Below are 12420 nucleotides of genomic sequence, written 5' to 3'. Positions count from 1 at the left end.
ACCGCCTGTAAAAGAGCTACAAGAAGGCGCGGTGGCCCGGCAGAAGAACCGAAGAGGGGGACAAGACCCCCGAAGTCGGGAGAAGAGGCCGGCGGCGGGGAGGAAGAAAGCCGGACTCCTCCGCTAGTAAAAGAGCTACACACAGATAGCGGAGGAGTCCGGCGAGAAGACCCCCGAAGACGGAAGACCCCCGGAGCTGTGCAATAAAATATTTTTTCCCTGTGTTGTGTTTTTTTTTGTACTTTATTTCACAGGTGAATGGGTAGGGGTACATTGTACCCCATACTCATTCACATAGGGTGGGGGGCCGGTATCCGGGGGCCCCCTTCTTAAAGGGGGCTCCCGGATTCCGATAAGCCCCCCGCCCGCAGACCCCGAGAACCAACGGCCAGGGTTGTCGGGAAGAGGCCCTTGTCCTCATCAACATGGGGACAAGGTGCTTTGGGGTGGGGGGGCCGCGCGGCCCCCCCTTCCCCAAGGCACCCCCCATGTTGAGGGCACGCGGCCTGGTACGGCTCAGGAGGGGGGGCGCGCTCGCTCGCCCCCCTTTCCTGGCCGGCCGGGTAGCGTGCTCGGGCAAGGGTCTGGTGTGGACTTTGGGGGAACCCCCACGCCGATTTTTTTCGGCGTTGGGGTTCCCCTTTAAGCCCATTCCAGGCGGCGGAGCCCGCGACGTCTCCTTCGCGGGCCCCGCCTACCTGTACACGCGCTCGAAATGGGCGGACTTTCCGAGCGGGAACAGTCCGCTCATTTCGAAAGTACAGCGGACAGGCCCACACACGGGCGGACTGTTCGCTCAAACACAGTTTCAGCGGACAGTTTTTCGGAATTTCCGAAAGACTTTGTCTGTCCAACTGTCCGCTGAAACTGTCCGCTGAAAGCCCACACACGAGCGGACTGTCCGCCCAAACACTGTTCAGCGGACAAGGTTGGGCGAACAGTCCGCCCGTGTGTACGCGGCCTTATAGATTAATTTAACATAGCACCATGGTTTACAGTGAAAAATGCATCTATGCAGGTGTTTTTTTAGTGTTAGGAGAAAAACAATCTTTTGTCCCCCTACAACCTAACCATCTAGTCATGTTATAGTTATAGGCAAACAGCAAGGAGAACTTATGTGTATAGAATAAAGCCTTCACCAAAGTGCAGGGATTGCCTCCTTTTGCTTTACCTTTCCATCACCAGCATTGTGTTTGTTGCTGTACTGCAGGTGTGATTCTTTTTACTGGTAAACTAATTGTACAATGAATGCTTTGTCTGACAGGATCAAAAATCTTCATGCAAAGATCATCGAGCAGGATGCCATGATAAAAGTTCTACATCAGCGTTCCCGAAAAGATCATGGGAAGAATGACAGTTCCAATCTACGCCCTGCCCGATCTGTGCCTTCCATTGCAGCTGTGGCTGCGGTCACCGGCGGTACCCATTCACGGCAGACATCCCTGTCCAGCAGTCAGATTATAGAGGAGAAGAAGGAGGACAAGGCGCGCAAAGGCAGTATAGGCAAGACTCTTTTGTGAACATATTCAGTTTCATCATCAGATCTTTGTCTGGGTTCATCCAATGCTGTCTAAACACGTATCCATTTTTCATCCAATCGATTATTGGATGATGAAAATAAGTGTTCAACATCGGTGTGCGCAGCCTTTTGCATTAGGGTATGCACCTCAAAGCTCAAACACACACATACACGGATGGTTTCAGTAGGGATGGGATTGGTGTCTGTAGTTTTTTGTTTTTATTATTTTAATTTGTTATTACTTTTTACAATTGTTTTTTTATTATTTATTTATTTACACTTTGTTAGGAGCCCCATTGATGGGCTTTTGTGAAATAGCATAGAAAGGGACTGAGAAGGAACTGAGAACAGAGATTCCCCAGTCCTTTTCTCTGTAGCCTCAACTGCCACTGTAGTAGGGGTGTTCAGAGGGGGAATCTGGGTCACACAGGGTAATAAAGGTGAGCCCAGGCACACCCGGCACCCCCTGTGAGCAGGCCTATGGTGTTCAATACAATAGAATACCAGAAACAAGTTTGCCTGCAATGATGTTGTCTGCTCCTGTGAAAACAATTGATTTCTGCTTGGATCAATTGCCTTTCTTTAAGAATAAATGACACAAATAACTTCCCGTCAGAGCCGGTTCACACTGCGGGCGATGCAAGGCGACACGACTCGTCTCGCCGCGCTCTGGCAAGTCGCCCCCGTTCTGTACAATGGAACCGTTCTGAGAGGAGCGACTCGAGTCGCTCCGACTCAGAAAAAAGGTTCCTGTACTACTTCTGGGCGACCTCGGGGCGACTTGCATTGACTTCTATACAGAAGTCATCTGCAAGTTGCCGCTGAGGTCGCGGCAGGTCGCGGCGATGCAAGTCGGTGTCGCCTCGCATCGTCTGCAGTGTGAACCGGCCCTTAGTCAAAAACAATTAAAATGTAGCCAGGACAAGCAATCTGTTTAAAAATTGTTAGTCTATGCAGCTATTCTCATCTTTGATCTGAAATCCCTCAAAAGAAATCAGAATAGTGATAACAAATGATTGATATTTGCTAGATTCAATATTAAATATTAAAACAATCAGGTCATTAGATTGATGAGAAGGACATATGTATTGCCAGAATAAAGAAAGCCATGCAGAAAAAAAAAGATCCCTGCTCTACCAATAACAGAGGAATTAGGGAAACGTAGTAGATATGTATATAATCAAACCTGTGAGTTGACCATTCTCAGGGGGTGGCTTTTTCCATAAAACCCCATACACACTATCAGATTTTCTGCTGATTTTTGTGTTCAGATTTACCTAAACCATGTAGTGTAAGGGCCTGCCTGATTGCATACAAATTGAAACTCCTAAGGTTTGACCTGATATTATATGGTTTTGGTAAATCTGAAGGAAAAACTCAGCAGAAAATCTGATAGTGTGTATGGGGTTTAAGGCTTTGTCCACACCTACATGTGCAACCAAGTGAGGGCACATATTAGCGTTGTGTAGGGCAGCCCATTCATTTAAATGGGCTGTCCTACCACAATAAAAGAGTAAAATAAGTCCCTGGCTCAGGTGACCTGAGGAAGGAGGCCACGCCTCTTAAAACGTGTTGTCATTTTAACTGTATGACATCAACACTCTCTTCCCCCTGTATCCTGCTCGTGTGGGTTTATGTGTTCTCGGAGTGCTGTGCGGGCTGGACCTTGCACATACGCATTAAGATCCGAACGTCGAGTGTGGTGGTGGATAGCCTTGGATATACTGCCAGGATGCGGTCAGCTAGTGTTAGGTACCTGGTGTTGAAGCCCGACTTGTAGGAGGAGACCTCTCTTACAACGCTGGTTCAGGAGCCACTGGAATGGGAACAGTGGTCTCGAGAGCACAGTGGGTAGGAGTGCCTGCTGGAATAGGGCCGCTGGGCTGATAGCGGAGAAGAAATCCCTCTGGATGGCTGGACGACTGGCGGACCAGGGCTGGGAGTTGATAGAAGAACTGAGGAATGCAAGCAGCAGTTACTGGAGCCGATGAGAGGAACCACAGGCACAGTAGAACACTGAACGGGCAGCAGGCTGGAGCAGGGTGGGACGGTCCGGGTCAGTAGGCAAGCAGACAGGTGAAAGCAGCAAGCAGAGGCAGCGTCGGTAGAACTGGCAGAGGTCGGCAACGGTATCACAGGCAGCAGTGGTAGCAGGGTCAGGCGGGCCGGGTCGGGTTTGGAGAAAGCAGAGAGGTCAGATGAAGCCGGGTCGGTAACAAGTAGCAGATGATCAGGTTCAGGTTATCAGATACACAGGAGCTGAGACGAAACAGCGCCGCACCAGCGCACTTGGAGAACCTTTAAGCACTCAGTGGCGGCAACAGCGCTATCGCGCACACACGCACGCTGCCGACGCCCACCAGTGTGAACATGCTGAGGCTTAGTTTGAGAAGAAGCGCGCGTGCGCATGCGCGCACGCCGCTGTGCCTGTCTATCGCTGGTAAGTCCCTGACAGCTAGCTTGAACGTCCACAGCTCCCCCCTGCCTTGTTGGGATCTTGAGGGGGTTTTAGGAGTGCGGCCACAGTAGAATTCTTATGCTGTATCTATCTTTACACAATGTAGGTTGCATCTATACCTAGCCTAAGATTACTTGTGTTCCTCCAAGATAAGGCCACTGCTGGGAATGTCTCCACAGAGTGTGCACAGACATGCATAGACAGTACAGCTGTTTAAATGTATTTCACAATCACCCTAAAAATTGCAGAACTGCCAGATAATCCCATAACCATGTCTGTTGGTATTATAAAAAAAATGACAGTTGGATTTCCATTAGTTTCTGTTGCTGACACATGCAAGGTGTGAGTGACTTGTATAGCGCTACCTATGCGAACTGAATCGCCTCAGGGCGCTTTCTTGCCACCAGAGTCCATCTGCGGCTTGCGTGGTCCTTTACCCCATAAGGTCCTGACACGCTTACAAACGCATACACATATTAAGGCCAATTTTTTTTAGACAAGGTCTAATTAAGCTACCAGCATGTCTTTGGAGTGTGGGAGGAAACTGGAGTACCTGGAGGAAACCCACGCAGGCACAGGGAGAACATGCAAACTCCAGGCAGATGGTGTCGTGGTCGGGATTTGAACCAGTGACCCTCTTGCTACTAGGTGAAAGTGCTAACCACTACACCACTATGTAGAAGAAAGTGTGAGACTGCATGGTGGTTGAGGGTCTTGGTTGAGCCTGTTGTAAACCTGCACATGGGCAGTGTTCATGTGGGCAGGAGAAACAGAAAAAACTTGAAATAAATCAGAGATATAAGAAGCTAATGGGTAACTCATCCAACTTGTATCTATCCATAATAAATATCAATTTGTGGTAGCCTGATTCTTTTTATAGAGACAATAAGGTGCAGCTTTATTTTTTGGAATTCAACAAAACCACAAAGAAGTCTGTAGTTCTCCTCTCACCTGCTGGCATTGGACTCCATATACAGTACAGCACTTTTTTTTCAGCCTCCAGGAATAGGCAATCCTTAGCTGTAAGAATCCACCTGCCCCCACTGAGGCTTTTTCTTAAGTTTTTCTTTGGGTTTTTCCAACTTTTGCTCTCTTTCCAGGTCTGCTTCAAGGAAAAGACAGCAATCGTGAAAGCCCCTCCCCTTCCTTAGTACTTCCTCCACCCTCTTTCTTGTTGCCCCCACCCACTGGATCTCCAGCGGTCACTGTGTCACATGCCAAAACCGGGAGCAAAGACAACTGCACTCAGACGGACAAGAGCTCCGATCTCTTCTGGCCCACCTGCTCCTCCTTACCCGGCAGAGGACGGATGAATACCACCCCTTCCAGTAGTCCCCTTTTACGTCACACCGCCAATAAAGAGAAGTCAGGTGAGATCCTTTTCTAATTATTTATTCCCTATTATTTCTTTTTACTATTTATTTATCAATTGATCTTTTCATTGTTTAAGGGTGTTTTTTTTATGATCTTGATCACAGTTAGGCCCCTTTCACACATGCGGAAAGTATGTACGTTTGCGGATGAAATACGGACTTACATGCATTCCTATGGGATAGCTGGTGTCTGCGGATGAACATCCATCTCCGCAATGGTCCGATTCTGCAGACAGAGGAAAATCCTATTTTTCTATCCGTCTGCAGAGTGGTCCATGTTCATCCGATCCCCCATAGAGGAGAGCGAAGTGTACAGGGACCGCCCTGTCATCCGCCGGCTCAGCGAGGATAAACGGAGCGATCCCCGCTGAGCAAGCGGACCATCATTACGGATCCGTCCCGTGTGAAAGTGGCCTTAAAATGTGTGTAAACTGTAAACAATGAACTTCACCTTTACACCTTCTCAGTGTGTTAAAATACCATTTGTTTTCTTATATCTCTTCACATTGTCCATATTGTACCTGTTATTCCTGCCACAAATTCAGAGCTGTGCTGTGCACTTTGCAGCCTCATCCCAAGCAGTCATAGCTCATTTCTTAGGTCACCTGTTTTATGGTGAGGGGGGAGGTATTCTGTAGTCCTAACACACTTCCTAGGGTGAGAGTGCTGCTACTCCATAGGCTTCCTCAGAGATACAGTAAAGTGAGCGAGTGTTGTCATTTTAGGACAGGAAGTGTGTTACTGGCAGGATCAACAGATCAAAAGAAAGAAAGAAAACAAATGCAGCCAGCACATCTTAGGACTGGTACAATGCCCCATATTACATTTTTGTTCTTGGGTTTAGATACACTTTATTTACCGGGACTGGAATACTTGTTATGTAACGATGTTCTTCCTGTTTTTTTTTGTTGTTTTTTTTTTATCTCCTTATCTTATCTTAATGCATTTCTAGTTCTATCGGTAAGGGCTCATGCACACTGCAGCTCGAAGAAGCGGTTCCTACAAGCTTTTGAGCTTTTATGAGCCCCCCCCCTTTTTCTTTCTGGAAACTCCCCTCCATGTTAGCCAATGTGTCCATGTGTCCATGTCTATGGCTTTTTCAGGCATATGCTCCTACAAGCAGAAAAAAAAAAGCCCCACTAAACCCTAATTTTTGAGAAGAGCTTTCAAGCAGAAAAGATGCCTAAGTGCCCCAAAACGTGCGAAAAAGCTAGAAGAAGCTCGAAAATGAAAATAAATAAATAAATTAACTTGAGGGGCAGGTTTGTGAAAAAAAAATGCTAATGCTCAAAAAAGCTCAAAGGAGCACGCAGGAGCTTGAAGGAGCTCAATAAAAATGTGCAGAAAAGCACAAAAAAGTACAAGCTTCTTCATGCAGGAATAAAAACTCAAATGCCTGTAAAAGCAGCTTTTTTTTGTGAGCTGCAGTGTGCATGAGCCCTTATTCCCCAAGCATAAACGGTATTTGTCGTTGAAATGAAAGTGATTGTAAATGCTCACCTTGTAAAACAACCCATTCAGTTTAAAATAGAAATGAAAGGCAAAATATTTTTGTATAGTTATAAAAAACATTATAAACACCTTTTTTTTCCCTTTTTTATTAGTGATCGCATTCTCTCTGTTCTCAGCTGCATAACAGCTGGGGGAGAAGCAGCAGTATACTGAGCTTCCCAGTGAATGGCTGTGCAGCGGAGGAGGGCGTGTCAGGACAAGTCTGATTATTGGAGGAGAGTACACTGAGTTCCCAGCATAGCTAGAGAACTGACAACCATGTGCTCGCCTGCTTAGTGGGGTCTGTTTTTAATAAGAAAGCAAGGGGACTAGCAGGGACACCAGGGATTTCACATAAAGGAAGCAATGCAAAGAGAAAAAGGATACTTTCTCATACAAGTAGATGGTACAGCAGGCATATATCAGGAATATGAAGTGTTGTGGTAACAAATGCTTTATTTCTCCCTTTTTATATTACATTTTATTTATTTTCTGAATCATCCCTGTGCCACTACATTCTCTCTCGTACACTTGGGTACTGAACATTTTTTTTTTTCTTTCATCATATAGCAACTACTGCTTTGATAGTATCAGTTTTGCATTTTGAGGTTCATGGTTAGTTTTAGGTTTTATGTACTACAGTGCAACTGAACTAAAAAAAGTGATTTACTACCTCATAGGGAACATATAGAAAATTATATTTTGCAGTACCCTTAAAAAACTACCTTTTGTCGTCAGTTCCTCCTTAAAGAATTATGGCCAAAGCTTTTTTGGCCATACTTCTGGGGATCACAGGAGTGCACTTAGTTCTGCAGTGCTTTGTCACAAAGCCCGCTGTCGGCTGACATCACAGAGCTGGACCAGGCTCTGCAGGGATACTGACAATAATGTGGGGATCTACCCAGACACATGACCGGCAGCTGGCTCAGCCTCTCAACAACCCACTGAAAGCCTGGGGCAGCTGCTCCCACCTTCTGCACAGCCCGCTGCTGCATTAAGCCCTGGAGGGTCAGACCACAGAGCCATTGGTCTAACAGTCACTGGTTCTCTGCTCACTGAAGACCAAGAACTGAGGGACCAGTGGTCTTTGATCACTCAGTTCTCAGTGTAGGGCCAGCAGGGGACAGCTGGATCGATGCTGCAGCCATCTAGGTGAGCACGTATGATTGTTTTTTTTGTGAACCCGTTCTTCTTTTCTAAAAATATAGATGTACTATTTCTGTTCTTAGGTGCTCATGATCTGCAGCTTCAAAACTGTATATCTGCAGTGTAAGTTAATCTTAGGCAATGCAACCACTGCTAGTCTCACAATATATAAGTTGAGATTTTGGGATGCCACTTCTATTCTGTTCACTGTTCTCCTTGCTGGACAGAAAGCTGTACCTGAAGACCTTCTGTATAAGGGGCTCCTTGCATATGTTTTATTCATTTTGTGGATCTGTGTTTCCTACATCTAACACTACTTTTTGAATATTCTCTTATCAGTCATTCGGGAAGGGGCACAGCTGTGACAAAAGGAAGCAAAGCCCTGCCTCTACCAAGATGGTGCCTCCACACAGAGACACGGTGCAAAACAAATGCAAGGACAGTCAGTAATAGGGAAAAGATCAGAAAACTGGGGAGCATGTGCTAGGAGGTCATAGTCATGGTTGTTAGTGGGCAAGTATGGGTAGCCACGCTGGATCTCCAGAGAGACCCCACAAGGCAGCGTCACCACTCCATAAGAGGAACTATAGTGTGCAACATTTTTAAGTAGATCTACTGCAGCTTGGGCAACCTGGGAAGAAAATGACCAAGCATATGTCTAGGCAAGAAACTGTGGCTGACAAAATATAAAGAATGTTTTTTAAAGGTTTAAATAACACATTAAGGATGACTAGTCCTCCAAGGGGGTTGATCCACATATTGTTTCTCACTAGTACAATCTGCTTTCCTTATAGATCATTCCCCCATTCTCGGAAAGACTCTGGAAGCCAAAATTAGAGCAAGCAGCATGGCACACAAGGCAGACTTTTCAGAACCAGATAACGCGATGGAAGTGCTTATTTAGTAGATGGGCTCAGACAATCTTTTCTACAGTGGCTCCTGGGCCACTTGGGACTAGAGCACACAAGAATAAAGATGATGCTGAATATTAATGGGCATGAGTACCGAGAGGAGAAGGTATTTGATGTCACCAGCTTACCAGCTTGGAACGATCATTCAGCAAAAGTGTGAGGCCTGCTTTGGAGGTGTACGATGAAGACTTGCTGTATGGTGGCCATTAAGCACAGGATGATGACATATGTCCCATTGTACATATCTGGGTTTGCATGAGACCATCCTGCATTTGAGCAATCACAAGTCTCAGCATGCCGCGCAAGACAGACTGTATGGATAACCTGCATGGCTTTTCAGATTTCACCGCATGAGAAAACATTTCAAATCTGCCATGAATGACCATGATCTGTTGAGTCTTAAAATTTTCAACAACAAAGAAACATTAGGTGTTAAAGGTTAACTCCAGAGTGTTTTCTTGTAAATAACACACAGCTTCCTTCTACTTCTTGGCCAGTCTGGTGACTTTAACCCGTGTTGTGTATTTCTGGGTGCGGATGTGCTTCAGCGCCCCCCCCCTGGCTTTACGGGTCAGACCCACACCAGGCAGAGGCACTAGGGCAGTGGTATTTAAATACTCTTTGAGAGAGATTCATTTCATCCCGGGTTCAATGCAAAAATTGTTAGGTTTCGACAAAAATTTAGCATTTCTGCAGAATATGTTGGAGTCAATGGGGCAAGTGAAGTTTGGTTCTTAGTGTTTTTTAAGAGTGTAAAGGGCTTTAAATGGCTCCCAGGGGTTCACAGAAGATACTTGTAAGTATCCTGGGCCTTTTCTTGTGCCAAAAAAGATAGCTAAAAAAAGCAATAAATTAAAATAGCAGTAAAAAATGACAATCATAACAAAAAACAACGAAACAAAACAGAAAAGCACAAATACAATGAATAATGAATGAAATAATAAATAAAAAAATCATAAATACATGCTATAAAACCCCAAATCCTTCAATAAATAAGAAAATATAATTTTATCTGTACAGCATGCAGGCTCTGTGTGGTGCTGAGCCATCAGGTGAAAAAAGTAATGGTGTGTATTCATAGCTCAAACTGTCAGCTGTGTCATAGGTCAGTTTAGAAACCTTAATTATTGATACACTTTTTTCTTAAAAACAAGTTAGTTCATTATCAGACATAATAATTCAGTTTGCATATCTCAAACCGAGGAGAGTCGATTTTAGAACAGTCGCCATGGTTCCTAGAATACCTAGAGTATTGGGTCACTGACAGATTTTATTTGGGGCTGATGTTCATTTTCAACTCCTGTAAAGCAAAACTTCAAGGCACTATGTCACTTTTTCTTTTTTATATTTTTTTTAGTTAGTAAATACAGTGCCAATGTCTAAAAATTGTATAGTGTTTACCTTGGTATTTCTGTTGTTTAGTAGAAGCTTTGGCCTTTTTTTTGTAAGATTTTCTCTTGCTAGCAAGGGATGGAACAGAGGGAAGGAGACAAAAAGGCATTGTGTGCTATTATATGGATAAATCTACAAAGTACCGTAAATACACACATTGGTATAGATATAATATGCAGGTATAACGTGACTATGGCCATAAAGGTATAACATTTTTAAATATTTATTTAAAGTCGAAACCTTCTTTGACCATCTTGGACATCTACCGGTCAGTTATTAGAAGGCTTTGTGAGAGCATCTCCAAGATTGCCTAAGAAGGTAGGGATCCTTAACATTTTCCATTAGATTCTTGGGCTGAAGCTACCATGAAAAAAAAACAAAAAAACAAAGGGATCCATGTCCTATGGCTTGGAACTCCTTCAGCGTGACCAATAGTCGGATCCCCTATCAGTTAGCAGCGCTCTTACTTTTGTTAAAGTTACAATTATTGTGTGTGACTCTGGATGTGGTTGCCACCATCCTTATTAATTATATTTGAAAAAACACAATTGCTCTTTATAGGACTTCAAAGGCAACTTCTTACCAAAAAACAAGATATAATACAGTATTTATTTTCTCGATTTAAAAGGTTTGAACCACATATGTTACGTCACATGTTACATAATATAAAATATACCAAATTGGGTTTTGGAGTCCCTAAGCTGAGTAGGCCAACCAGTAATCCAATAACTGCTAGCTAAATTATCAGCTGTGGAGGATACCATTTGGAGCATACTTCTTGATGTTATTACCCAATTTTGTATAATATTTTATATTATGTAACATATGTGGTTTAAACCTTTTAAATTGAGAAAATAAATGTTATGATGTCTTATTTTTTGGTTAGAAGTTGCCTCCAAAGTCCTATAAAGAGCAACTGTGGTTTTTTACTTTTGTTAAAGTTAGGAAACCCTTTTAGGGAGTAATTTCATTCAGAAAGTAAAATCAATCAGTGAATGGCCAATGCTCTTCAGGAAACACTGCCACTTCTCATAATCTATTTTTATAGTTTTAATACTATCTTGTAATTAAATTTGGATTTTTATTTGTGTTTCTGTGTAAGACTGAAGTCTTGTGGTATATGTGCAGCTTACTCTGAGATCTACAGAGGGCCACTACAGTACTTGGAATCACTGAACTGTAGCAGAAGATTCAGGGCCTTTCAGAAAGTCCTGATGGCAGCAACCATAGGGATCGTCGGTGGACGCACCATTTGTGTAGACTGTGCATCTACACAAGAGCCCTGAAATCTGGAAACAATGAGATCTGGAAAATTGGTCACCCCATGTTAAATATATATAGTTGGTTAAATAATGGCTTCTTCATGTAGAAAGGTAAAAAGCTAAACATAAAGGATTCTATAGAGCTGTAATAACGGTCATTATTACATAGGTTTAGTTATCAGCTACATATTCAAATATGTTTTTCTGGTCCCTTTAACATTTTGGTAACCTGTATATTTGTTTTCAACAATTTCATTGTTTTGTACACAGAACAATCTCACCTAGGATATACCTTATAATTTATTCTGGTTTTGGATGCGTGGTGGTGAATTGAATAACCATCAGCTTCTGATAACACTCAGGCACTGTCGTGGCAATATATATGGACCACCTCAGCCAGCGTACAAGTCATAGGTTATGAAAAATGGAGGGGGTCTTCATGACAGAGGGTGGGGTAAAGAAAAATTCAATTTCTGGGGTCCCTGAGAACAATGGTGGATAATTCAGCCCACTGAAGACCGTGTGCTGAAGTTACCCTATAAATGTTAACTGAAAAAATATGCACTAATGGAAGACGGATCAGACCCGAAGGATATAAGAGTCCAGATGAATTAATTATTGTATACTATAAAAAAAAGCCTTTCAGGGGTTTAACCACTTCAATACCAGGCACTTTTCCCCTTTCCTGCCCAGACCAATTTTCAACTTTCAGCGCTGTCGCACTTTGAATGACAATTGCGCGGTCATGCTGCGTTGTATCCAAACAAAATATTTATCGTTTTGTTCCCGCAAATAGAGTTTTCTTTTGGTCGGTATTTGATCACCACTGGGGGTTTTTTTTTTTTTTTTTAGCTAAACAAAGAAAAAA

The 12420-nt window shown here is 43.7% G+C and overlaps 1 protein-coding gene across 4 annotated transcripts in view; it reads left to right on the top strand.

Annotated features, from left to right (window-relative positions):
* AMOTL1 (angiomotin like 1) overlaps nt 1-11380 on the top strand; it is a 210507-nt gene extending 199127 nt beyond the window's left edge. For all 4 annotated transcript variants that reach the window (XM_077484950.1, XM_077484952.1, XM_077484949.1 and 1 more), the window contains 3 exons: nt 1265-1503; nt 5078-5347; nt 8782-11380. In XM_077484950.1, the coding sequence (XP_077341076.1) occupies nt 1265-1503; nt 5078-5347; nt 8782-8891 (619 nt within the window). In that variant the 3' untranslated portion in view covers nt 8892-11380. The remainder of the gene's footprint in view (nt 1-1264; nt 1504-5077; nt 5348-8781) is intronic.
* Nucleotides 11381-12420: the final 1040 nt, after the last annotated feature.

Source organism: Lithobates pipiens, unplaced genomic scaffold, assembly GCF_037356315.1.
Source record: "Lithobates pipiens isolate NorthernLeopardFrog02 unplaced genomic scaffold, aLitPip1_a1.2 Scaffold_17, whole genome shotgun sequence".
NCBI classification, from domain to species: Eukaryota; Metazoa; Chordata; class Amphibia; order Anura; family Ranidae; genus Lithobates; species Lithobates pipiens.
The sequence above is the reverse complement of the archived record's forward strand: the minus strand, read 5'-3'. Positions and strand labels throughout refer to the sequence as shown.